Raw genomic sequence first — 24389 nt, 5'->3', positions numbered from 1 at the left:
AAACTTGTTTTATAGCCTAGCATGTGGTCAACCCCAGAGAAAGTATCATGCATTGGTGAAAAGAATGTATATTCTGCAACTGCAGGGTGAAAAGTTATGTAGATATCTGTTAGGTCCATTTGGTCTACAGTGTCAGTTAACTCTGTTTCCTTGCCCAGTTTCTGTCTGGTTTTTCTGTCCAATGCTGAAAGTGGGGTATTGAAGTCCAACTTTACTATTGTATTGGAGTCTGTGTCTCTCTTTAGATCCATTAACATTAGTTTTCAGTCACCAGGTGACCTGGCATTGGGTTCATATACATTTATTTTAGTCACATCTTCCTGTTGAATTGAACCCTTAATAATTACATAGAGGCCTTCTTTGTCTCTTTTAGCAGTCTTTGTATTAAAGTCTATTTTGTCTGATATTAGGATGGCCACGCCACCTCTTTTTTTGGTTTCTGTTAGCATGGAATATCTTTTTCCATCATTTCATTTTCATTTTGCATGTATCTTTGTTGCTGAGATGTGTTTCTTGTAGATAGAAAATAGATGGCTCTTTTTTTTTTAATCCATGCAGCTCATCTGTATCTTTGAACTGGAGACTTTAGGCCATTTACATTCAAGGTGACTATTGATAAGTAACAACTTGGATCTGTAATTTTTCCATAAATATTCCTATTGTTTACTTTGGATTTCATTTGTACTTTTACTGGAAGATTTTCTGCCTTCACCTTCTTTCATAGTGATGACCATGTTTCTATGTTTCTGTGTGTAGCACATCCTTAAGTATCTTTTGTAAGGCTGGACAGGTGGTGACAAATTCTTTCAATTTCTGTTTGTTATGGAAAGTCTTTATTTCACCTTCATATGAGAACTTTGCAGGGTATAGTATTCTGATTTGACAGTTTTTTTTCTCTCAAGACTTAGGATACATCTTCCCATTCTCTCCTAGCCTGTAGGGTTTCTGATGAGAAGTCCACTGTGAGTCTAATTGGAGATCCTCTGACAGTAATCTGGCATTTCTATTGTGCACATTTTTTAATCTTTTCTTTATGTTTTACTGAGGAGAGTTTGACTACGATATATCATGGTGAAGTCTTTTCTGATCATGTCTATTAGGAGTTCTATGTGCTTGCTGTACTGGGATGTCCCTTTCTTTCTCCAAACCAGGGAAGTTTTCTGCTATTATTTCACTAAAAAGGCCTTCTAATCCATTCTCTCTTTCCACGCCTTCAGGAGCTCCTAAGACCTGTATGTTAGGTCATTTGATAGTATTCCATAAACCTCCAAGACTGTTTTTCAGTTTTCTAATTTCTTCTTCTTTTTTTGGTCTGACTATAAAATTTCCAGAGATTTGTCTTCTAACTCAGATATTCTTTATTCTGCCTCACCGAGTCTGTTGTTAAGGCTCTCCTCCACAATTTTTGTTCGATGTATTAAATTCTTCATTTCCAATATTTCACTTTATTTTGCTTTAAAATCTCAATTTCATGGGAAAATTTTCATTCACTTCATGTATGGATTTTTTTTTAATTTGTTGATTTGCTTCTGATTACTTCTAAGTATTCCTATGATCATTTATTCAATCTATGCCTGTGTCTAAATTCTCCCAGTGCATTTTTTCTTGTTCCCTAGATGCTGACAAGTCCATGGGACGATAGTTAGCATAGAAGTTAGCATGTTCATACCAGTAGGCTTCCTATGGAAAGGTTATCACAACCAGAAAAATTTCTTTTGTTGGCTAAATGCCTTGCATAGGCATTAAAGAATTTTGAGAAATGTTATTTTTGAGGAAAAATTTGAAGAAATATAAATAGCTAAATTCTTTCCAATAATCAAATGTTATAACAATCACTATATTTTTGTCATTCACAAAGTGTTAGTTATCTTTTAGCCTTGTGTAATAGATATTATTAAGCACATCCTATGGATGAAAGAATTGAGACTCAGAAGAGTTAGGTTGCTTGCATAAGATCTTCAGTATATGGCATAATTAGAATTAATCCTCAGGCCCTCTAGTTCCATATATATGACATTTTACCTGCTGTTCTCAGAAATGGGGTTTTTGATGGGTTAACATTTTATTTTTGTAATCAACACAGTCATTTTAAAGAAAATTGCCATGAACTATTACCATTATTTTATAAAATGCAGTATTTTAACGTCAAAGGTACAAAGATGGTCTCAGAATAAAGGTCAGTCTTTGTCAAAAATACACATTTGGCAACCTTAGACCAAAAATGCATATGTGTATATGAGAGAAAGAGTGTGTGTGTGACTGCTTCATATACATGTCCTTTTCAGACTCCTCGTAGTGCTACAGGTGTACAAAGCTGGTGTACATTCTGTCAGTGATTAACATGAAAATCACCCATCTAGAATTCATCCCCAGAAAACCTTAGCTGTGGAAGGAGGTCATAGGTTTTATAGTTATATCCTGGCTCCACCATCTACTAGCTGTTAAATCTTGGGCAAGTTACATAATCTTTCTGAGCCTTCTTTATCTTGTTTCTTTTTTCTTTTTAAGATTATTTGAAAGAGTGACAGAGAGAGAATGAGAGAGAGAGATCTATCTTCCATCTCCTGGTTCACTCCCCAAATGGCTACAGCAGCTAGGACTGGGCCAGTCCAAAGCCAATAGCCAGGAACTCCATCTGGGTCTCCTCTCTTAGTGGCAGAGGCTGCTCTTAGTGGCAGTGTTCTGCTGCTTTCTCTGGCACTTCCAATCCAGGGAGTTGGATTGGAAGTGGAACAGCTGGCTCTCGAACCGGCACTCATATAGGATGCTGGCTCTGCAGGTGGTGGCTTAACCTACTTTGCCCAAATGCTGGTCCCTCTCTACCTCATTTTGTTGAAAATAAACCAAAAACAAAAAGCGGCAGAATGGTGTTCAGTAGTTAAATAAAATAACTTAGGAAAGCATTTATAATTAATGCCTAGTATACAATTGGAACCTAGTAAAGGCTCACTTCTACAAACATAGGCTTGACCCTGCTACATAAGTCTGGCGGCTGCTGCGAAGCCAGCGTCCATAGTATCTCCTTAGTAACTAAGCCTCTGTTGAGTAGAGGGAGCCCTCGCATGAGCTGTTGCAGAAAAGAGTCCCTGTTCGCTTTCTAGGTTATCTTCTTGGTGTTCTCGGTTTTCCCTTGCTATACCGACCTCTCTAAAAGGAGGAAGGGCGCCACTCTGCAACTGAAAACTCAGAGTTATTGTCTGCTCAGCAGTGAATCCCTTCCCTGCCCGTCTCAGTCTGAGTGATTGCTTCGGAGCCTTTTGTGCTTTCTGATGATTGGCTTGAAATGTTATTCCACTGTATATGCAAATCTGCAGCTTTACCGTCTGGCTTCAGGCAGATCACTGGCTTTTAAAGAGACCACTAGAACTGAAGACAGAGTTTCCTGAGGCCCTACATTGGGAGAGCCCTAATTTGTAACCTTGTTTGTCTAATTCCTCAGTATACTCTATTTGTGAGAACATATTTTAAGGATATATTCTCTCTGTGGTGCCATTATTAAAGGTACAATGTGCCCTGCTTGCCTTCAGAAACCACATCAGGAACTTGAACCTGTTGATGTAAGTCATGCCAGACTTTCTGGAAGAGTGTTTGAGTCAGACTTAGAAGGAAGGCCTCTCCTTTGCTAGCTGTCTCTTTGAATGCATGAGCTCTACCTCTGTTTACTGTCAGTCCGCTTTGTTTGGAAGCTGGCACTCACCTTGGCATGCTCTGCTCGCTAAAACTTTTCTTGAAACCTCTCTTCTGACATCTCCTCCCTCACAGACGTGGCTCCAGCAAGTCCCTGACTGGCTTCTGCTTCCATTCTCAGCGTGGTGACCTCCCTCATTCTCTCCCTGGATAACCCCTTCTATTTTCAGCTGATTCCAGTATTTTCTAATATTGAGCTACAGTATGACCTGTCATTTCTAGTTTTGCCTTACAAAACTAACAAATTCAGTCTTATTTCTCATTAATACCACATTACCTTAGCTGTTGTTCCTGTCCACTCCACTCCACTCCGCTCCACGCCTTTGCTTCCCGTCAACTGAGTGCCCTCATTTCCTGGAACTAGTCCCGTTATAAATGGTTTCTAGTTCTTCTACCATCTCTGAAGCACTCTGTCTGTAAATCTTCAAAAATCTTTCCAGTGAGATATTTTTCAAGCCTAACTTTATGCAATGCATCATCTACTCTGCCTAGCACTGGGTCACTCTTGGTTTCCTCAGTCCTTTATTTAATGTGGGTTTAGGTACTTCACCAATGAACGTGCTCTTCTTTGCACCTCTTAAACTGAGGTGCCCAGACTTAAATAGGACTCTCCAGAAGTGTTTAGAACACTGGCAGGTTGTACTGAGCTACTTTTTGTCTTGCTTAGTACTATACATGTTTATCTCCATCTCTCAGCACATCTGCTCATCCCTGCTGTTCTTGACAGGTTACTCACATTCTCTTCACCTTCATAATATTTATTCTCTTTTTTTTTTTTCCAGTGTGAAAATGGTACATGGTAAAGATAAAGCAAAAATAGATACGGGAGTCTCAGTCTGGTTCAGTTTGCATCATTGCCATCTGTCCCACAAGCGGCAAGTCTAACACTTACTTACCCTTCTTTCTCCAAGTATAATTTAAAACCTGAGATCCCTTTACAATCCAGATCTCTCACCAAACCAGACTTTTGTATTCCCAGCTTTCCAGGACAGTCGTGTAGGACAGTATCTGGAGATAGACTTCTCCATCCATTCTAGCCTTGACCAGTATCCATGGGTTTTTATGTCCCAAGCCCTCAGCACATTGTTAGAGCAACAAGGAGCAACAGATCTTAAAAATGAGTGTCTAAAATCCCATCTCATTATACTGTTGCCCACGACTAATTCCATTCTTTGTAAACAGCATTTGTTTTCGTGTTCACAGAATCTAAGCCTATATTCACAGAATAAAAACCCCACTTTTATATTGAACTATAAAATCTTAACACCATCTTTGATTCTGCCCTGTTACTGATTTTTCTGCATTAAAATTTTGTCACATACCTCTTCCTCCTCCCTTTTTCCAAATTCCCTTTACCTTCACCCTAAGATAGCCAACTTCAAATGAGGGCACATCAAAAAGTTGTAGAAGATGCAAACTGTCTTTTGATTCAGTTTTCCCGTTAACTTTATGAAATTATCTTGTATAACCTGTAGATTGTGAACTACTTATTTTTTTAATTTTTAAAACTATTTTAGTCCCATGACATGAGTAAAGCCACTGTCTGCAGTGCCAGCATCCTATATGAGCTCTGGTTCAAGTCCCAGCTGCTCCACTTCTGATCCAGCCCCTTGTTAATGCTCCCTGGAAAAGCAGCAGAGATGATCCAAGTCCTTGGGCCCCTGCCTGCGGATGGGAGATCTGAAAGAAGCTTCTGGCTCCTGGCTTCAGATTGGCCCAGCTCCAGCAATTTCAGCCATTTGTGGATTGAACAGTGGATGGATGATACCTCTTTCCGCTCCCCCCTTCCCCCCTTTTAAAGATTTATTTATTTGAAAGGCAGAGTTACAGAGAGAAGGGGAGAGACAGAGATCTTCCATCCGCTGGCTCATTCCCCACATGGCCACAATGGCTATGGCTGCTGACCAGGCCAAAGCCAGGAGCCTGGAACTCCATCTTGGCCTCCCCATGTAAGTGACAGGGTCCAAGCACTTGGGCCTCCTTCCGTTGCCTTCTCAGGCACACCAGCAGGGAACGGGATTGCAAGCCGAGCAGTTGGAACTTGCAGTTGGAACAGTGCCACAACACTGACTTTGTGAACTGCCTTTCTAACTGGTTCTTTGTCCTCCGTCCTCTCTCTTCCTGTGCCTGAGTTACTACTCCAAGCCTTTGACTTTCAGGAGTATGACCCTCATCTTGCTCTTCTCCCGCTTAACTGTCTTCCTGACAGACATTCGTAACGCCACCCTCCTTCCCTAAGCGTCTTGTCTGCTGAGGCCCCAAGGCACATTCTTTGTCCTCATTAATTTGAAGCTGGAAACACCCTCCCCCGTGGCTCCCTTGCCCTATGTGGACGTGTGTGGGTTCCTGAGTCTGTGCGTGTACTTCTTTTAAAATGTTGTTACCATGGGAGTGACTCCCCTGTTCTCCGTTCTGACTCCTGCCTCTGAGAAGCATGTTGTGCTCGCACTCAAAAATTTTTTTTCTAGAAAAAGTATTTTGTCTCTCGTTTAATGTAGCTAGCTCTGTGTCTCCAAATTACGGTTATAAATAAATTCTATGTAATTCCTCAAGAACTTTCATATTCTTTGCTCCTGCCCAGCACAGCTTTCTGTACAGCTTAGACATACAGAATGCTAAATAAATAAAGACTGGATTACTTTTCTAACTCAACAGCTTTGTGACCTGCCCGTTTCCCACCCTTGAGGAGAGAATATAAGAACACATACATACTTAGCGGTGTTCTTTAGGAACCAGCAGCCTTGGGAAGGCCCGACGGCGACCACAGCACAAACCTGCGGCAAGCTCCATAGCCTCTCCTCCTTGGATATTGGTTTCCATCAGTGAAAGTCCTTCCTGCTAAGGTGTTTTGGTGTCACCATATGGCAGGGTGCGGGGAAGCTGTAACCTTGAAACTGGGTTTGCTGAACTCTTTACTGGTGAACAATCTAAACGCTCTCCAATTAGTCAAAGTTACAAAATACAGCATCCCTGTGCAGGTCTCACTATACCCTGGGTAAGCAGTTACCTGTGGCCTCCTTTTGGCCAAAAGGCACTTTATTAAGTCTTCCCCCCCCCCCCCCCCACTGGAACCAAATAATCAAAAACCCTTCCCTGTCTCAGGTCTGGGTATAAAGAATTCAATGGTAGCCATACAAGAAGGAAGAAGAAGAAGAAACCTAAAACAAGATGAAGAGGACTTAGAAACAGCTCAGTTGCTACAAGTCAGACATCAGGCAATTCTAATTCAGTTGCTGTTTGGGTTCCTAGTAGGAACTCTGTCCAGCTGCTTCTCTGGGATGTCTACTGACAACTTTGAGCTTTAAGAATATAGTAGCAAACAAGGTAGAAACTGAAGATTAGAACTCCTCTTTGGCAAACCTGTACCCTTGTTTCAGAACTCAATTAAAAAAATAAAAACAGTCCTAATAAAAGCAGTAGAAATCAGCAGATTGTTTAGGAAGCCTAGAAAGTTTCTTTTACTTGAAAAGACTGCTATATATTTCATAGGCATTTGTTGACAATTGGAAGAGTCCTATAGATTTTTCAAGAAAGAATAACTTTAGACATTTGTAATAGTACCACTATACTGACATCAGACTCTCATTTTCTGTAATTGAAGGTGGGATGGGAAGTGCAGATGCCACCAGAGTTGAGAGACACTGCTGACAAGTTTTTAGGGTTTTTTGTTTGGTTGGGTTTTTTTACTTAATTTATTTTAAAAGCAGAGCCACAGAGAGGGAGAGATATTCCATCTACTGGTTCACTCCCCAAATGGCTGCAACAGTCCCTGCAGGACCCAGCCAAACCTGGAGTCAGGAGTTCCATCCTTATCTTCCATAAGGGTGGCACAGGCCCAAGTACTTGGGCCTCTTCCACTGCCTTCTCTGGCACATTATCAGCGAAGCTGGATTGGAAGCAAAGTAGCTGAGACTCAAACCAGCACTCCGTTTTGGGATGCTGTCATTGCAAGCAATGGCCTAATGCAGTGTGCCACAAGGTCAGCCCCTAGTTTTAAGTTTGGGTTTTAAAGGGCTCTTCTTCCAAAAAATAATATGTAACATAACTGTTTTCAGCCAGGCCCTTGGGAAAAGCTAGAAGACAAAGATAGTGTTTTATTATCAATTTTGAAGATGCTGAATGGTACTTTTCTTGAAGGTGAACTATACAAGTGTCTGAACAGTGCCAAAACTTTTCTCTAAAAGCCAAGTTGGAATCTCAAATGCCTGAACAAGTACTTTGTAACTTAGTCACGTGCTGACCCTTGAATTTCAGGTACAGTGGTTGAGGAGAGCAATGGTTCCGATGAGATGGAGAATTCAGATGAAACAAAGGTGTCAGAAGAGATACTGGCCTTGGTGGATGAATTTCAACAGGCGTGGCCTCTAGAAGGCCTTGGTGGAGCACTGGAGATGAAGGGGCGGCGTCTAGACTTGCAGGGGATACGCGTGCTGAAGAAAGGCCCCCAGGACGGAGTGGCCAGAAGCTCTTGCTATGGAGACTGCAAAAGTGAAGATGATGAAGCAACAGAATGGGTAAGAGGTGGTCAGCTCGGTCCTCACGAAATGGTAGCGCAGGTTTCAGAAGGTCCTAGTTCATGGAGCGTGAACTTTGTGCTGGGAATGTGGCCCTTCTTGACCCCACCCTCCAGGACAGCCTTCACATTGCATTGCCAGCTCCTCTGGGAAGCAGAAAGAAATGGGATGGGTGTAAAGCCGTATTCAAAGCCTATAGGCTTGCAACTGCCTGGTTCAGACATCTTTCTGTTCAGTTTCCTCTATACACGCTTCTATGCTAGATTTGTTCATTTCACTAACCATTTTTTCATTTAAATCTCTAAGAATTAAACCAGAGAGAATTTCACCCTAGCACAAGACTATCTGATAGCCACCGTCATTAGCAGATTTAGTAATTGGTTTCATTTGTCCCTAACGTGTTTCTGCTTCCCAGATCACATTCCAGGTTAAACGAGTAAAGAAACCCAAAGGAGATCACAAGAAAACTCCTGGGAAAAAGGTGGAATCAAATCAAGCAGAAAATGGACATCGTTACCAAACAAACCTGGAGATCACTGGCCCCAAGGTGGCATCTCCTGGGCCACAAGGTAAATTTGAATGTTTAATTTGCCAGTTTTCTTCTTTTAGACTTAATGTCTCATTTCTCAGAGTATGTGCTCATAACTAGAAATTGTTCAGATGAGAAGATAAAAGGGCAAAATGAACAAGAAAGCACTTATTGATATTATAAAAAGTTTATTTTGACTTGACTTTTTACCATTGTCTATATGGCTTATATTCTTACTGCCTTAAGCTTAAATATTCCTTGGATTTATAACTTGACAATCCAGTGTAATACATAAAGTGTGGGTTTGAGACAGTCTCCCGGAGTTCAAAGACCAGTTCTGCCATTTACCTCCTTTTGCCTTATTTATAAAATGGGGGAAATATTCACATCTCCTCTTGAGGGTAGTTCAAAGGATTACATGGCCTTACACACACAAAGTGATTTAAGTGCCCTGGACATGTAGGGCTCAGTAAACATGAACTATCTAGTAATTTTTGTGTGTCAAGTATCTGTTTAAAAGTTCTGAATAAATGTTTTGGAACTGTTCCCCGTAGAAAACCACGTACGTCAAAGCTTAGCGTATCCGTTCAGGGCTCATAGTTTTCTGAAGGCTGTCTCTGGGCTCCAGGCTAAGGGCCATTGCCACACATTCAGCTGACTTTCTTTTCCACCACTTAAATAGTGGTCATGGAATTCCTTTTTAAAATGTTATGTCCTTTTTAGAATACTAAATATGAAGATATTTTTACTGTCCTGAAATTTTACTGCACTGAAAATTGAAAGTAACTGCATTAAAATAAGTCTTGTTTAATTTGCTGTGAATCCTTACCAAAGCTAAAAGTAGAGGACACAAAATAAAATATAAAGAATGGGGTCAGCTTGGCTTGGCTCAATCCCAGAATGAACTGTGAGTTGTAAAAAATACCAAGGATACCAAGAAGAACATATTATCGTGGCTGTGAAGTTAAAAACTTGAATTAGCTCTGTTCTTTAAGGAAGCTAGCATGTATGAACAAGTTACACGAGAAAAGTGGCATTTCCTGTATTATGTTTGTCTTGGGTGTCAATGAAAAGGTTGTCCAAACTTATAAAACTTATGGAAATGAAAGTTCCAGTGGATTAAACATCATAAAGGAAGAAAATATAGATGTTGTTAAGGGGGGAGGAACTTTCTAACGTGGAGTATAAAAGAAGAGTGTGTTTAGAAAATACATAAATTTTTGTAAAGTACCAGTAGTAAATATTTTCTATTTCATCAGCTACATTTTTTTTATATTTCAGTATCTCTGGAATTGAGATACATATTACAGCTAATGATATCTTATATAGTAACTGCCAGTCTTTTCTTTCTTTTTTAAATTGTGTAAAATAATGTGCACCTTAGAGTTGATGACATTTTAGATTTGATGAAATATGGTGTAATAACCAAGCACATAGAAACAAATCTAGAAAGAAATGCACAGAAATGTCATAAATGATCATCCCTGGGTGCTGATAGAGCTGTGGATGATTTTTTTCTTCTGTATGGTTTTTCTATTTTATAAATATTTTATAATAAGCTTAATTCCCTTTATATCAAAAAACTAAAAATATCTTACAAAAGTAGAAATTAAAGCTGAATATTGTGAGCACTTAAGCAATTTCAAATGGTTTCAGGTTGTTGGACCAAAGTAGAGTGTTGAATATTCTTGCAGATGAGATCATGGAACCATTTAGTGTCATTGCCGTGAAAAGTTTCAAGGGATGGAAGAGATGCAAAATACTTGAGATTCAGTATCCTAATTTTCAAATAAATAAGGATTCTGCTGAGTACCAACTAATAAGTTTCATGATAAATCCTGGCAAAATGCTAAAACAAATTATTAAACAGATCATTGTGAGCCTATGGGGGAAAAGTGGAGATCATTAAGAGCCATTGTAGATTTACTAAGTACTGATAATGCTTAACTAATTTCATTTCCTTTTTTGGTTAGGGCTACTAGACTGGAAGACCAGGGAAGTGCCATAGACATAATGTAACTGGATTTCAGCAAGGCATTTAACAGAGCCTCTTTTGATATCCTTGTGAACAAGATGGAGAGATGTGGGCTCGAAGTTTCCCATTGCCTGCAGGATAAAGTCCAAACCTCCTAGTGTGGCGTACAATCCAGCATCTCTCAGCACCATTCTCTGAACCAACCATGCTTTTATTTTAACTCTGTGCCACTGCATATGCTGTACCCTCTGTCTGGAATGCCCTTATGTCACCTCTGCGGTGCTAAAATGCCACTCATGCTAAAACTTCATACTCAAGTGCCATGTCATCCTTGTTATCTTCAAGCAGAAATAGTTGCTCTTACCTCTGTGCAATTGTTCTACACCTGCAGTCTTCCACGTCTCCTGTTGTATTTATAATGATTTGTTAACGTCTACCTTCCTCACTAGACTGTGAGCTCAAGAGCAGGCCACCTGATTATTCCTGTCTGTATCCCTAGCATCCTAACGTTCCTAGCCCCTTACAATAGGTGCGCAATAAATATTTTTCAAACAAATTTCTGAAACATAAAAGCTTTATTGTGAAACTTATGGTTTATTTAAGTTATTAATTTAAACAGGGTTAATCTGAAACTTCCAAACTATTCTCGTCTATTTTATTAAAATCTAAATTTAAACCTCTGCCTGTACCTCAAACAGTTTTCTGTTGTTAGTAAAGTCCTACAGAATAAAAAGTTAAAGTTCTCCTACCTTTCCATTCTATTGTAATTCCTGCAGAAGATCCCTTCCCAGGCAAGACTTAGTTCTTTTCTTGAGGACTTGGTCCATGTAGAGGGCCTAGACCCAAAAGGTAGTACCTGGGAAGGATATGAGAAATCAGAGTCTGAAGCCCCGTGTAACTTTAAATAGGGTGGCGACTGGGAGCATGCGTGTTAGAGTCCAACAGACCTGGATCTGGACCCCAGCTCTGCCACCTGCTAGCCAGGTAATTTCGGGCAAGTCACTTAACCTTGTTGAGCCTCTCTTTTCTCCTCTGAGAAATGAGAATTTAAACTCATCTCATAAGGTTATGAATGTAAAGCATTTAGCACAGTAAATGAACACACAGTAATTGCTCTTAAAAAAAAAAGGTAACTTTTCATTGTCATCGTTACTTCCTAGCAGTAGTTTTCTGCATGGCGTGATTCTGCCCACAGGGGGACATCTGGCACTATCTAGAAACATTTTTGGTTTTACATCTAGGGACAGGTACTACTGACATCTAGTGGGTGGATACCAGCAATGCCAGTAAACACCCTCCAATGCACAGGGCAAGTCCCTACGAGGAAGAACTACGCAGCAGGAAATGTCAATAGTGCTGAGTGTAGAAAACTTGCTTTAGTGATAAATGTTTCTGCTAAGAGTTGTCCTTATAAAATCAAAATGTAGAGGAAGTGAAATTTCAAAGTGTTAACTTTGAAGAATAGCTTAACCCTTGTTTCATGTTAGTCTCAAATCCAATTTACTTCACCATCTATAAGGTGAATAAGGCTTTACTCAAAGATGATCTTTATTCCCGTTGCCATAACTGAGACGATTTCAATGAGATCTGTAGACGGTGAACATTCTGAAGACTAGAAAAATGACTGGCATCACCAAATATTACAGTCTGGGTGAAGCAGTCACCAGGGCACGCGGCACTGTGGCTCTGTTCCTTGGTAGTGGTGCAGATCTGTGACATACTTTTCTTCCAGGAAAAAAACGTGACTACCAGAGTCTGGGATGGCCCAGCCCAGACGAATGCCTCAAACTCCGTTGGGTAGAGCTGACTGCCATCGTGAGCACCTGGCTTGCAGTTTCTTCAAAAAACATCGAGTGAGTATCTCGAACCTCTCCTTCTTCATGGCCTGTCTGTACCATTGAGCTCCCTGGGCATCAGCTGACGTCAGGGATGCCATCTCTGTCAGCAGCGTAGACGTGTCCCCCTTCCTAGAGCTGGTGGATCAAAGGATGACCCTTGCTGAGCACAGCCCCCAGGTGGACTCCACCCGCTGTAGAGGCTGGTGGATGTGTCCCCCTTCCGGTGCCTGCACCCACACTTTGTGAGCTCTCCAGAAGACACATATTACTCACTCGGTTTGAATTAAAGACTGGGTCTCTCTAGAAGCACAAAACCTATGGGCTCTCGTAGACTGCATGAGCTTGTAGGGGAAGCTGAGCAGACCCAGATTTCCAAACACCTGCCAGGAGACAAAACAAGCAAGGGTGCCTCTGTGATAGCTGTTTTCCTCCCTGGACATTCATCCTCTTGCTGGCCCCTTTCCTAGCCCTTAAGTGCTGAGAGCTCTCCAGGACTTACCAGTAAGCCTCCCACAGTGTAATCACTCCTAGTCGGCCTGACCTGCTCCCAGGGCCTCAGTCACCACCAGCGTCTTGACAGCTCCTGAATTTGGATCTCAAGACCAGACCTTTTCCCAAGGTCTACCTTCTACCCATTTATCCAGTTATCTACCTGATCTCTCAATCTAGAACTCTCTCTGGCACCTCATGTTCAGGAAAAGGAAACTCAAAATTTTCTTGCCAGTGTTCCATCCAAAAAATGACTCGTTTTGTTTGCCCATTTCTTATTTTTGGTGCACAGCTCCGGCAGTGCTTAGGTGAGATCCCTCAAACCCCACTCCCTTAACTAATTCTGGTCGCTTCCACTCCATGTGCTGTTCTCCATCTCCATTGCTGCCTCCTCAAACTAGAACAACATCATCTACACATGGGTTCATTCAAGAACTCCCTAGCTGGACTTCTCACTGTGTGTGTGTGTATGTGTGTGTGTGTTTGGAGGCAGGGGGAGGTAAAGATCTATTTATTTGAAAGGTAGAGTTACAGAGGGAAAGAGGCAGAAGCAAAGAGAAAGAAGTCTTCCATCCACTGGTTCACTCCCCAAATGGGCACAGTAGCCAGGGATGGGCCAGGTCAAAGCCAGGAGCTAGGAACTCCATCCTGGTCTTCCATATGGGTGGCAGGGGCCCAAGTACTTGGACCATCATTCACTGCTCTCCCAGGCACGTTTGTAGGAAATTGGATCAGAAGTGGAGCAGCAGAATTGAACCAGCATTCCAATATGGAATGCTTTCATTGCAAGCAGTGGCTTAACTTGCAGGGCCACAATGCCCCTCCCACCTTTTAATCTGAGAGGCAGAGAAACAGAGACAACCACGCAGCTGTCGTCATCTAGTTCACTGCCTAAATGCCTGCCAAGAGCAGGGCCTGGGCAAGGTCAAAGCCAGGAACTCAGTGCAGTTAGGGACCCAACTACTTGAACCATCACCTGCTGCATTCCAGTATCTGTGTTAACAGGAAGCTAGAATCAGGAGCAGAGCTGTGACTCAGATGCAGGCACTTGGGAATGGAATGCCAGTCCCCCAAGTAGTATCTTAGCTGCTACGCCAACACCAACCCCTCAACTTAAATCGTACCTTCCTCAGAGAAGCCTTCACTAACCACCCGCTTCTCCATAACAGAGAAGAAATACATAGCCTGCTGTGGTGTACTGTCGGTGTGCTAGGTTTCTGTCTGTCGTAACCTGCCTCATCTGTAATAGGTGCCCCATAAGACAATGAGCACCACTAACCACAGGGACTGAGTTTTGTTAATTATTTTAGATACGGTATGTGACACATAATAGGCTCTGAGTAAATCAGTTGAGTGAGTGAGCGAGTCAGTGGATGTTTGCATAATGCATGTCCAACTTATTACATAGCTGGGAATGAAATTGGAGATACTGTTAGTGCATATGACAGTCTATATAATATTTAGTCTGTGCCTAGTGGGAAATACATGAAAGGAGATTTTTTTTTTTTTTTTTTGAAAGGTAGAGAGACAGACAGTGGTCTCCCTCATCTGCTGGCAAGGGCTAGGCCAGGCCAAAGCCAGGAGCCAGAAACTCAATCCAAGTCTCCCACATGGGTGGCGCTGGAGCCAGCACTGCTGCCTCTCAGGGGGCGTGTCAACAGGAAGCTGTAACCAGAAACAGAGCTGGAACTTGAACCTAGGCGCTCTGATATGGGGTGTGGATATTTATTGATATGCAGCGTATTAACCACTGCACCAAAAGCACATCGCACATGCTCAACATCTTATACACAGACATAATGCCCAGCTGTATCTGTATTTATCCTCTGAACTTTGAGTAATATTTCTGTAGGGAGAAAGATGCTTCTGTGCATAAAGGAAAATAAAAAGATAGAAACCGCGAAAGGGATAGCTTATTGAAGTGACGATCAGCTGATTGCTAATGTTCTTTCTCTTCCCCACCCACATTTTCCACCTTTAATGTGGTAATCTCCATTTTTCAGCATCACAGAACACATAGACTTTGCCACCCCAATACAGCAGCCAGCGATGGAGCCCCTCTGCAACGGCAACCTACCCACAAGTATGCATACCCTGGACCACCTGCACGGGGTCTCAAACCGAGCCAGCCTGCACTACACGGGTGAGAGTCAGTTAACAGAGGTGAGTGCTCAGCTTTGCTTGGCCTGCTGTACTTTTTTTTTTCCCCTACAGATTTATTTATTTATTTGAAAAGCAGAGTTACAGAGAGAGAGAAAGGTCTTCCATTCACTGGTTCACTCCCTAAATGGAGCTGAGCCAATCCAAAGCCAGGAACCAGGAGCTTCTTCTGGGTCTCCCACGTGGGTGCAGGGGCCCAAGCACTTGGATCTTCCTCTGCTGCTTTCCCTGGTGCATTAGCAGGAAGCTGGATTGGAAATGGAACAGCTGGGACTCGAACCAGCTCCCATATGTGGCTTTCCCCACTATGCCACAGCTCTAGCCGCAGACTGTTGTACTTCTAGACTCAATGACAATGCAGCTGGTACCAGAAAGCACAAATGACTGGGGCTGGTTTTTCTGCCTTTTTTCAGTTGACTGTTTTCTGGGTAGCTTTGGGGCCAAGCCTAATATTTTTTAAGCCCTGGAACTAAATATAATCTTTTTTTTTTTAACTATGAAATTCTAACTCTGATTTACCCTTCAAGTGGGTAGTGGTCTGCCCTTCTATGACATAGAGGCTCTTGATAGAAATGTTTGGACAATTAATCCTCTTATTCGCACTCTTAAAAAGAAAGGGGGGCAGGGAAGATGTTGTGGCACAGCAGGTTAAACCCCTGGTCGGAAGCCTCAGCATCCCACATGGGTGCTAGTTTGAGTCTTAGCTGCTCCACTTCAGATCCAGCAATCTGCTTGTGGCCTGGGAAAGCAGCGGAGGATGGCCCAAGTCCTTGGGTCCCTGCACCCATGTGGGAGACCAGGAAGAAGCTCCTGGCTCCTGGCCCCTGGCTCCTGGCTTTGGATCAGTTCTACACCAGCCATTGCAGCCATTTGGGGAGTGAATCAGCAGATGGAAGACCTGTCTCTCCATCTCTACCTCTCTCTCTACCTCTGCCTTTGAAATAAACAAAATAAATCTTTAAAAAAAAAAATAAAGAAGAAGAAGAAAGGGGAAGAGGGCAGACCTAGTGCATTTCTAGCAAATAGATTCCTAGGACAAGACTTGGAGAAACATGTCACAGATGTCCACTGGTAGAGGAGTGGGTAAATAAATTTTGGTATAGGTGTGAAATAGTATACAGTGGCACCATTAGGGAAGATGTAGTAGAAATAGTTTTATTGGCATAGCAATATTGCGAATGTGTTATGGGAAAACTTAGGAAACAGTATGTTTTGTAGTACTGTATTTTGAGAGAAAAATAATGTGTGTATGCATAGAAAAAATCTGAAAGACAAAAAGAAGGTATTAACAGTGGTTACATGTGGGCAACGAGATTACAAATAAGTGTTTCTTTCTTCCTTTATTCTTTCCTAATGTTGCTCTAGTGAATGTGTTTTACACGTCTGATTGTTTGTGAAGTGGGAGAGGCTAAGGGGAAAGTAAAGCAGCCTTAGGTGTGTCTTCCACAGATGGCCTCCCCAAGAAGCCCCCAGTAACTGTCCCAGAAAAGCAGATGCTTCTGTTGTATCGGCTCAACTCAGTGTCAGCAGCTTCTACCTTTCCTTCCTCTGATCCACCGTAATTCTTGTTGCAGGTACTGCAGAATCTTGGCAAAGACCAGTATCCACAGCAGTCACTTGAACAAATTGGCACCCGAATTGCCAAAGTTTTGGAAAAGGTAAGTCCCCCACAGGAAAGCTGAAAACTCCTGTTTGCCTTCTATGTCTTTTCTAGATTAGTTGTCCCCGAATGACTCCAGCCTCTTCTGTTCGTCACATACTACTTGATGTCTAAAGGGGTAATGTGAAATAACCCCACTCGGAATGTTTCAATCCCTTTTCCATCACTTGGTTAGTATTCTTGTTTGCCTCTTTTTATTTACTTTCTGTGGTGAAACTTTCCTAGGCAGTTTTCTCTTTCCTACTCTAACAGTATATTGGGGTGGTGGTATTGGAAACCGTGGAATCTCTGTGTGAAATAAGTTAGACATTGTTCTGGTCATAAGGAATATTTGGTGTTTTGGGATGGTGGATGGGGAACATACTTTGAAACCTTTTCCGTTGAAATCATGAAACCAGATATTAATGAAACTGCAATAGAGCCTACAAAAAAATACAGTGAGAATCTCTAACACTCATCTACTTCTGTGTGTTGGAAATGTAAAGAGGGTTTTTTTTTTTTATTTTAAATCAATTACTTTATGGCTAAGAATCTCTTTATTATCATATAACATTTGAGAGGTAATGCAGTAATTAAGAGAACAAGCTCATTTCCAGGATTAGTGTGAGATAGCAGCCTCCTTCCTCATCAGGATGCCACACATGGAGAAGCCATCATCAATTTATAATTAAGTTAGGGCACAGATAACAATCCCAAAGTCCAGAAAGGTGAAGATTCCCAAACATGGTTAAGATAGACCCAGAAGTCACTCAGGATGACTTGGAAGCAGAAGCTAGGGCTGGATAGCAAGTTCAGAAAACATCAGCAAAAGTCCACTACCTGAAGGAACTTTCTACAGGTGGCCTGGCCAGCCACAGTCCTGAGTAATAAAAACAGCAGACACGACGCTGAAATTAAAATGGAAGAAAACTACTAGAAAGAAAGGCAAAACTTACTAAAGAACACTTTGCAGAAAAATCTTACCATGGAACTGCTTGCAATTCAAACTAAACTTCCCTTTGTGAATCTAAAAATCATACTGAACAGTTACCTTGTTGAATAAAGATCATGAAGCTAAAATATTTTTAAAAAGTAGAGTAGAGCAAAGAATGTAAAAACAGGAATGAAAAACAGAAATACAGATTGCATATCCCTTATCTGAAATTCTTGAAACCAGAAATATTTCAGACTTCAGATTTTTTGAGATACTGGAATATTTGCATATACAAAATGCACTATTTTGAGGGTGGAACCCAAGTCTGAACATGAAGTCCATTTATGTTTCATATACACTTTGTGCACATAAGCCTGAATGTAATTGTACGCCACATTTCCAGTGTCTGACTGTGACCCATCACATGGTGTCAGGGGTGGAATTCTCTGCCTAGGGTGTTGTGTCAGCACTCAGACCTTTAGTATTTTGGAGATTCCACATTTCCAGATGAGGTATTCTCAGCCTGCTTATGAAGCACAAGAAACAAATAGAAACAGTAATCACAGAAATAATGACAGATTGGAAGGAGCAACAAGGAGAATGTAGTGCAAGCACAGAAAGGGATTTACAGGGTAGAAATGAGAAAAGTAAGTGAAGTAAAACAGAGATTTAAAAAGAATTGATGAGGGCCAGCATTGCGGCGTGGAAACGCTGCCCTGTGACACTGGCATCCCGTATGAGTGCTGGTTCGTGTCCCAGCTGCTCCACTTCTGATCCAGCTCCCTGCTAATGCACCTGGAAAAGCAGAGGAAGGTGACCCAAGTATTTGGGTCCCCACCACCTACCAGGGAAACCCAGATTGAGTTCCTGGCTCTTATTTTAAGCCTGTCCCAGCCCCAACTTTTGCAGCCACTGGGGAGTGAACAAATCTGCCTCTCTCCTCCCAACTTCTTTCTCCCTCTGTCACTCTGCCTTTCAAATAAATAACTAAATCTATTTTTAATATAACTTATAAAAATGATAGATACGACATGTTTTTGATCTCCAGACCTAGCAAGATAAAATTAAGATTAAAAAAAACTTGGGACAGGCATTTGGCATAGCAGTTAAGATGCCCACACCCCATACCGGAGCACCTGGGTTCAATTTCCAGCTCTGGCTGCTGACTCAAGTTTCCTGCCAGTGCACACCATGGGTAGCTCAGGTAGTTAAATTCATGCCACCTGCCTGGGAGACCTGGATTTGGTTCCTGGCTCCTGACTGTGCTTCCAGCCTAGCCCCAGCCATTGTGGGCATTTGAGTAGTAAACCAGAAGATGGGAACTTTTTCTCTTCCCCTCTTTATCTGTCTCAGATAAACAAATTACATAAGTTTACTAAAAATACCTAAAAGTTTGAAGTGACAAGGAAATAAATTTTGTATTACCAAATATAATAGTTCACCATGAAGTCGCAATATTTGTTTTATAATAATTTGCTATTGGGGGGCTGGCACTGTGGCGCACTAGTTTAATCCTCCACCTGTGGTGCCAGCATCCCATAAGGGCACCAGTTCTAGTCCCGGTTGCTCCTCTTCCAGTCCAGCTCTCTGCTGTGGCCTGGGAAAGCAGTAGAAGATGGCCCAGGTGCTTGGGCCCCTGCAGCCGCATGGGAGACCAGGAGCAGACACCTGGCTCCTGGCTTCAGATCTGCGCAGTTCCGGCCATTGCAGCCATTTGGGAAGTGAACCATCGGAAGGAAGACCTTTTTCTCTGTCTCTCTCTCACTGTCTATAACTCTACCTGTCAAATAAATAAATAAAATCTTTAAAATAGCAATAATAATAATTTATTAATATTTATTTACCTGTTAACTAAGAAACAAAAATTTCATAAAGCAGAAACTAAAGGAGATTCAGAGAAAATAGAATATACAATTAAAAGTAAAAAAAAGGTAAAAGGCAGCTCTTGCCTCTCCCAAGTCTCAAGCCAGAGCACAGGCTTTCAAAGCCAGTAACAGAGTGCTGAGAGGCATCTCCAGCCGCAAAACAAAGAACTGCGCTCACCCACCTTCCAGCAGCCACAGACACTACAGTTCTGATGTCCTTGGAAGTGTCCCCAGGACAAACAAGCTTCACCACTAGGCCCTGACCACTGAGTGTGCCATGAAGAAGACAGAAGGCAACACCACACGTGTGCTTATTGTGGATGTCAAAGCCAGCAAGCACCAGACCAAACAGGCAGTAAAGAGACTCTGACATTGAACTAGGAGAAGGGACCCCGATTATGATGCTTTGTGTATTGCCAACAAAATTATGGAGATCCTCCAAACTGAGTTCAGCTGGCTAATTCTCAATACATAGAGTTTCGGGACTGGCACTGTGGCACGACAGGTAAAGCCACCGCTTGCAGTGCCAGCATCCCATATGGGTGCCAGTTCATGTCCCAGCTGCCCCACTTCCAATCCAGCTCCCTGCTAATGCACCTGGAAAAGCAGAGGAGGATGGCCCAAGCTGTTGGGCCCCTGCACCCACATGAGAGACCCCGATGAAGCTCCTGTCTCTTGGCTTTGGCCTGGCCCAGCCCGGGCTGTTGCAGCCATTTAGGGAATGAACCAGCAGGTGGAAGAACTCTCTCTGCCTCTGCCTCTCCCTCCCTATAAGTCTGACTTTCAAATAAAATAAATAGATATTTTTTAAAAAATAATATCTGTTTTTTCACCATTAATAATAATATAATAATAATGGACAAAAAATATAAGAAGGATATAAAAAACTAAAGTGTAATTGTAGGACCGATCTTGTTAAACATATAAAACTCAAAATTTTAATAATAGAAAATATATCTTTTCTTCGTTTGAAACTAGAATATTCATGAAACTTGATCATGTCAGAGCAGTGAACAAATTCAGATAAATTCCAGAAAAATAAAACTAGCACTCTCTGGCCAGAATGCAAAAAGTAAAAACCATTCATATAAATCTTCATATTGATGGGGGGGGGGGGGATCAGAATCACATACATGCATGGACACACCGACTTGCCGCATTAACTCTAAAGTTAAGAACTGGTGCATATTTCTCTTCCTTTTCTCAGTAGAAAGGCCACGACGCTTCCAGATACCTTCTAGATGCTTTCCCACCAAAGCCAAAAACAAGACAAGAATGTCCAGTGTATTTGCTACTACTCAGCATGCATTTAGAGGCATTGATGTGGATAGGGAAGACAGGTGTATTCAGGATGCCTGATGATAAGACCATATGTCTGGAAAACCCAAAAGAATAAGAGAATTTAGTGAGCTAATAGATTAAACATTAATGCAGATACAGAGTTAATATCTCAGTTGGGATATAATAAGCCAAGAAAGGTCAGTGAATTGCCATAACTTTTTAAAAAGAATCAGATAAACTTTTAAAATCATGTTTCTAAAGGTATCAGAAAGCTATGGAGGCAACGAAATATGAAAGAACTAAATTACTAGTGACAGAAGCACCTTCCCAAGGTGAACTGTCGATTGTCAGCTGTCTTTCCCCTCCGGGAGCGCTTAACTGATCCTGGGTATGTGCTAGGGATTGGGCTCAGCCCAAGGAGAAGGCCAATGCTGGGGAAAGGAGAAACCAGTGAAGCTTTTAGCAGTTGCTCAAGGTAGGATTAACAGGTTGGAAAGAAAACACATGGCTAGTTGTTCTCCAAGGAACATTTAATGACAGCTAAGGCCACACAGGAGCCTGGGGAATTCAGCTGAAAACTTTAAGAAGGTGGAGAGAAGTAACACACACTGCTTAGGAAACAAGGATGCCAGGCGGCAGCCAGCCTGCAGCCCATGGCTGGTCTTGCCCTCAGGAGTTTTCTTGATGCTGCATATGGGAGACTGAGGTGGGTTGGGAACCTCTAAGACAAAGTCCTTGAACTGCAAGCAAGCCACAACCCAGATGAGTACCTGACAGGAGTGAGTGGGTCAGACCCTCACCTGATGTGCCCAAGAGAAACCGCCCTGATGAAGTGTGGCATCCTCTGTGGTTTCTGTGGTTCTGAGTACACAAGGACTGAATACAGCTCAAAGAAGCAGGGTCATGTGATTGACAGCCAGGCAAGTGCAGTCAAGAGGAGCAGACGCACAGAGTATCCGGATACAGGGTTAGCAGATAAGGACTTTAAAGTCATCACAGTTGGGGCTGGTGCTGCGGTACGGTAGGTTAAGTCTCCACCTGCGGGGCCAGCATCCCATTTGGGTGCTGCATCACTTAGGATTCAGCTCCCTGCTGATGGCCCGGGAAATCAGCAGAAGATGGCCTTAGTGCTTGGGCCCCTGCACCCACGTGGGAGACCCAGAAAGAAGCTCCTGGCTTCAGATCGGCACAGCTCTAGACATTGTGGCCATTTGGGGAATGAACCAGTGGCTGAAAGACCTCTCTGTCTCTCCTTTCTCTCTGTTAACTCTGCCTTTCAATTACATAAATAAATCTTTAAAGGGGGGGGAGGTATCAGACATTCTAATGTGATGTTGAATACAGCAGAGTTCAGATTTTGTGAATGAGAAAAATATGTAAATTGAACCAAGGAGAGGAAAAGTAAGAAAAAACAGGTAAGAACATAGGAAACATGGTGGTGAAATTCCAACATATATATGCATATAATTAGAATCTCAGAGGTAGACAAGAAGGAGTATGACAGAAACCATATTAGAAGAAATGAGAAAGAATTTTGAATTTTCAAAATGGATGGAAAATGGAAGCTCAGCAAACTCCAAGCAGCACAAATGCAAATAAGATCACACCCAGGTACGTCTCACTAAAACCACTGAGAACCTGAAGCTTAAGAGCAGCCCAAGGGAAACTGGTCGTTTCTGTCTCAGTTCAATCTTGCTGCATCATGGCGTACAGCTCTAGAATGTGGTGGTGTAAAACAGCAGCCATCTGTTCACAGTTCTTCTGTCAGCCAGCCCTCAAGATGTGCCCACCTCACCTAAAGTCACTCATGCAGCTGGGACTGGACAGACAAGATAACATCCTTCCCACGCAGGGGCACTTCAGGAAGTTCGTGATAAATGGAATTTAAAGATAAATTCATTTTATTGCAAAAAAAAAAAAAATTTGTAATCCATGCATTTTTTTCATAATGTGCATTTTCCATCAACTTTTTGAAGACCCTTTGTAGGTGTGTTGAAATTCTTCCTGCATGCAACACACACACAGCCCTGCCAAGATCCCCGAAGTCTCATCCAGTTCTGACATCAGGCTCAGAGTCTGCTTGTATTTATGCAAGAGGCTCCTCGGGTACAACTTCTTTTCATCTGCAGACCTTTGAATTAAAAGATGAATCTGCTGCACACACACAAACACAGCCTACATTGATATGAAGAATAAGTACTCTGTTAGTTTAAAAGCAAGACAATATAAGGCATTCAGCAATCCTATGGCAATTTTATTTATTTGAAAGGCACAGTTAGGGAGAGACAAAGACAGATCTTCCAGTCACTCCCCAAATGGCTGCAATGGCCAGGGCTGGGCCAGTCCAAAGCCAGGAACCCGGAACTGCATCCAGGTTTCCCACAGGTGTTCAGGGGCTCAAGAACTTGGGCCACCTTCCACTGCTTTCCCAGGCAAATTAGCAGGGAGCTGGATTGGAAGTGGTGCAGCCAGAGCTTGAACCAACCCCCGTGTGGGATGCCAGCATTGTAGGCAGTGGCTTACCTGGTGTGCCACAACATTGCCCCCCCCCCCCCACCGTGGCACTTCTGAAATCATCTGGCTGTAAGTCACCAGTCCCCCACTCTACGTGGTGGGGGGAGGGGAATATTCCATGACTAGGGCCAGTTTTGCTTCCCTGGGTTGATTCCTTCATCCGCTTCTCAGCTGTTGACGACTTTTTCCAAGTTATCTTCCCTTTTCAGTAAGAAATGTCCTGAAGAGTTTTCTCAGCCTGTTTCCTGATTCCCTATCCCTTTTTGACCAAACTGGCATGACTCCTTTAAAAAAGCTTCCCGGACAGGTGATAAACCAGAATTCTAGGCAGAAGCCACACTCAAGATATCCCCAAGAAGGCCTGTGTCTGTTTGACAGTGAGTTACAGACAATGCCCTTAGAATTCTTACATGCCTTCTGTCTGAGAGGGCCTCTTAGGGCTGATCAAATTCTTTCCAAGGCAGTAGTGACAAAGGGTCCTACTATCATGCCCTTGATTTTGCCCTGAACCTGAAGATATGGTTTTACTGATAGCACCCTCGGTTTCCTTTTTTCTTCTTCTTAGCATTAAAACCTTCTGCTGACTGGAGGAGTCGTAATGAGAAAGTTTTAGATTCTATCACTGCAGTTCTCAGATTGAAACCATTCTCCTTTAGATTCTTAAAAACTGGTTTAGTTCTTTCTCTTTGAATAGCTCATCATAGGTATTTTTTTCAAAAACCACATGTCACTGTCTACATTCTTCCCAGAAATCCTAGCCAGGTCTACCACTTCGTTAGGTGCTTCTTCCATCTTCCAAAATGCAGCCTGCCCACTTGTTTGGCCGGTAGGGGACTTGCCTTCCTTCTGCCCCCGCAGGTGAACGCACCTTCTCTCCTCCCCAGTATCCTCAGCACTCTCTCAGCCTCCATTAATCGTCTTATTGCTGGTCTTTCAGCAGACATCTGTAACTCATTCCCAAAAT

The 24389-nt window shown here is 42.4% G+C and overlaps 1 protein-coding gene across 3 annotated transcripts in view; it reads left to right on the top strand.

Moving 5' to 3' along the window:
• Positions 1-24389, top strand: part of TTC17 (tetratricopeptide repeat domain 17) — a 150517-nt gene that overhangs the window by 101539 nt on the left and 24589 nt on the right. For 2 of the 3 annotated variants that reach the window (XM_062196281.1, XM_062196280.1), the window contains 5 exons: positions 7942-8201; positions 8617-8770; positions 12438-12558; positions 15036-15195; positions 16767-16850. In XM_062196281.1, the coding sequence (XP_062052265.1) occupies positions 7942-8201; positions 8617-8770; positions 12438-12558; positions 15036-15195; positions 16767-16850 (779 nt within the window). The other variant, XM_062196282.1, reaches the window with a different exon arrangement.

This window comes from Lepus europaeus, chromosome 7 (genome assembly GCF_033115175.1).
Source record: "Lepus europaeus isolate LE1 chromosome 7, mLepTim1.pri, whole genome shotgun sequence".
In the NCBI taxonomy this organism is placed as follows: domain Eukaryota; kingdom Metazoa; phylum Chordata; class Mammalia; order Lagomorpha; family Leporidae; genus Lepus; species Lepus europaeus.
This window is presented reverse-complemented; position numbering and strand designations above follow the sequence as displayed.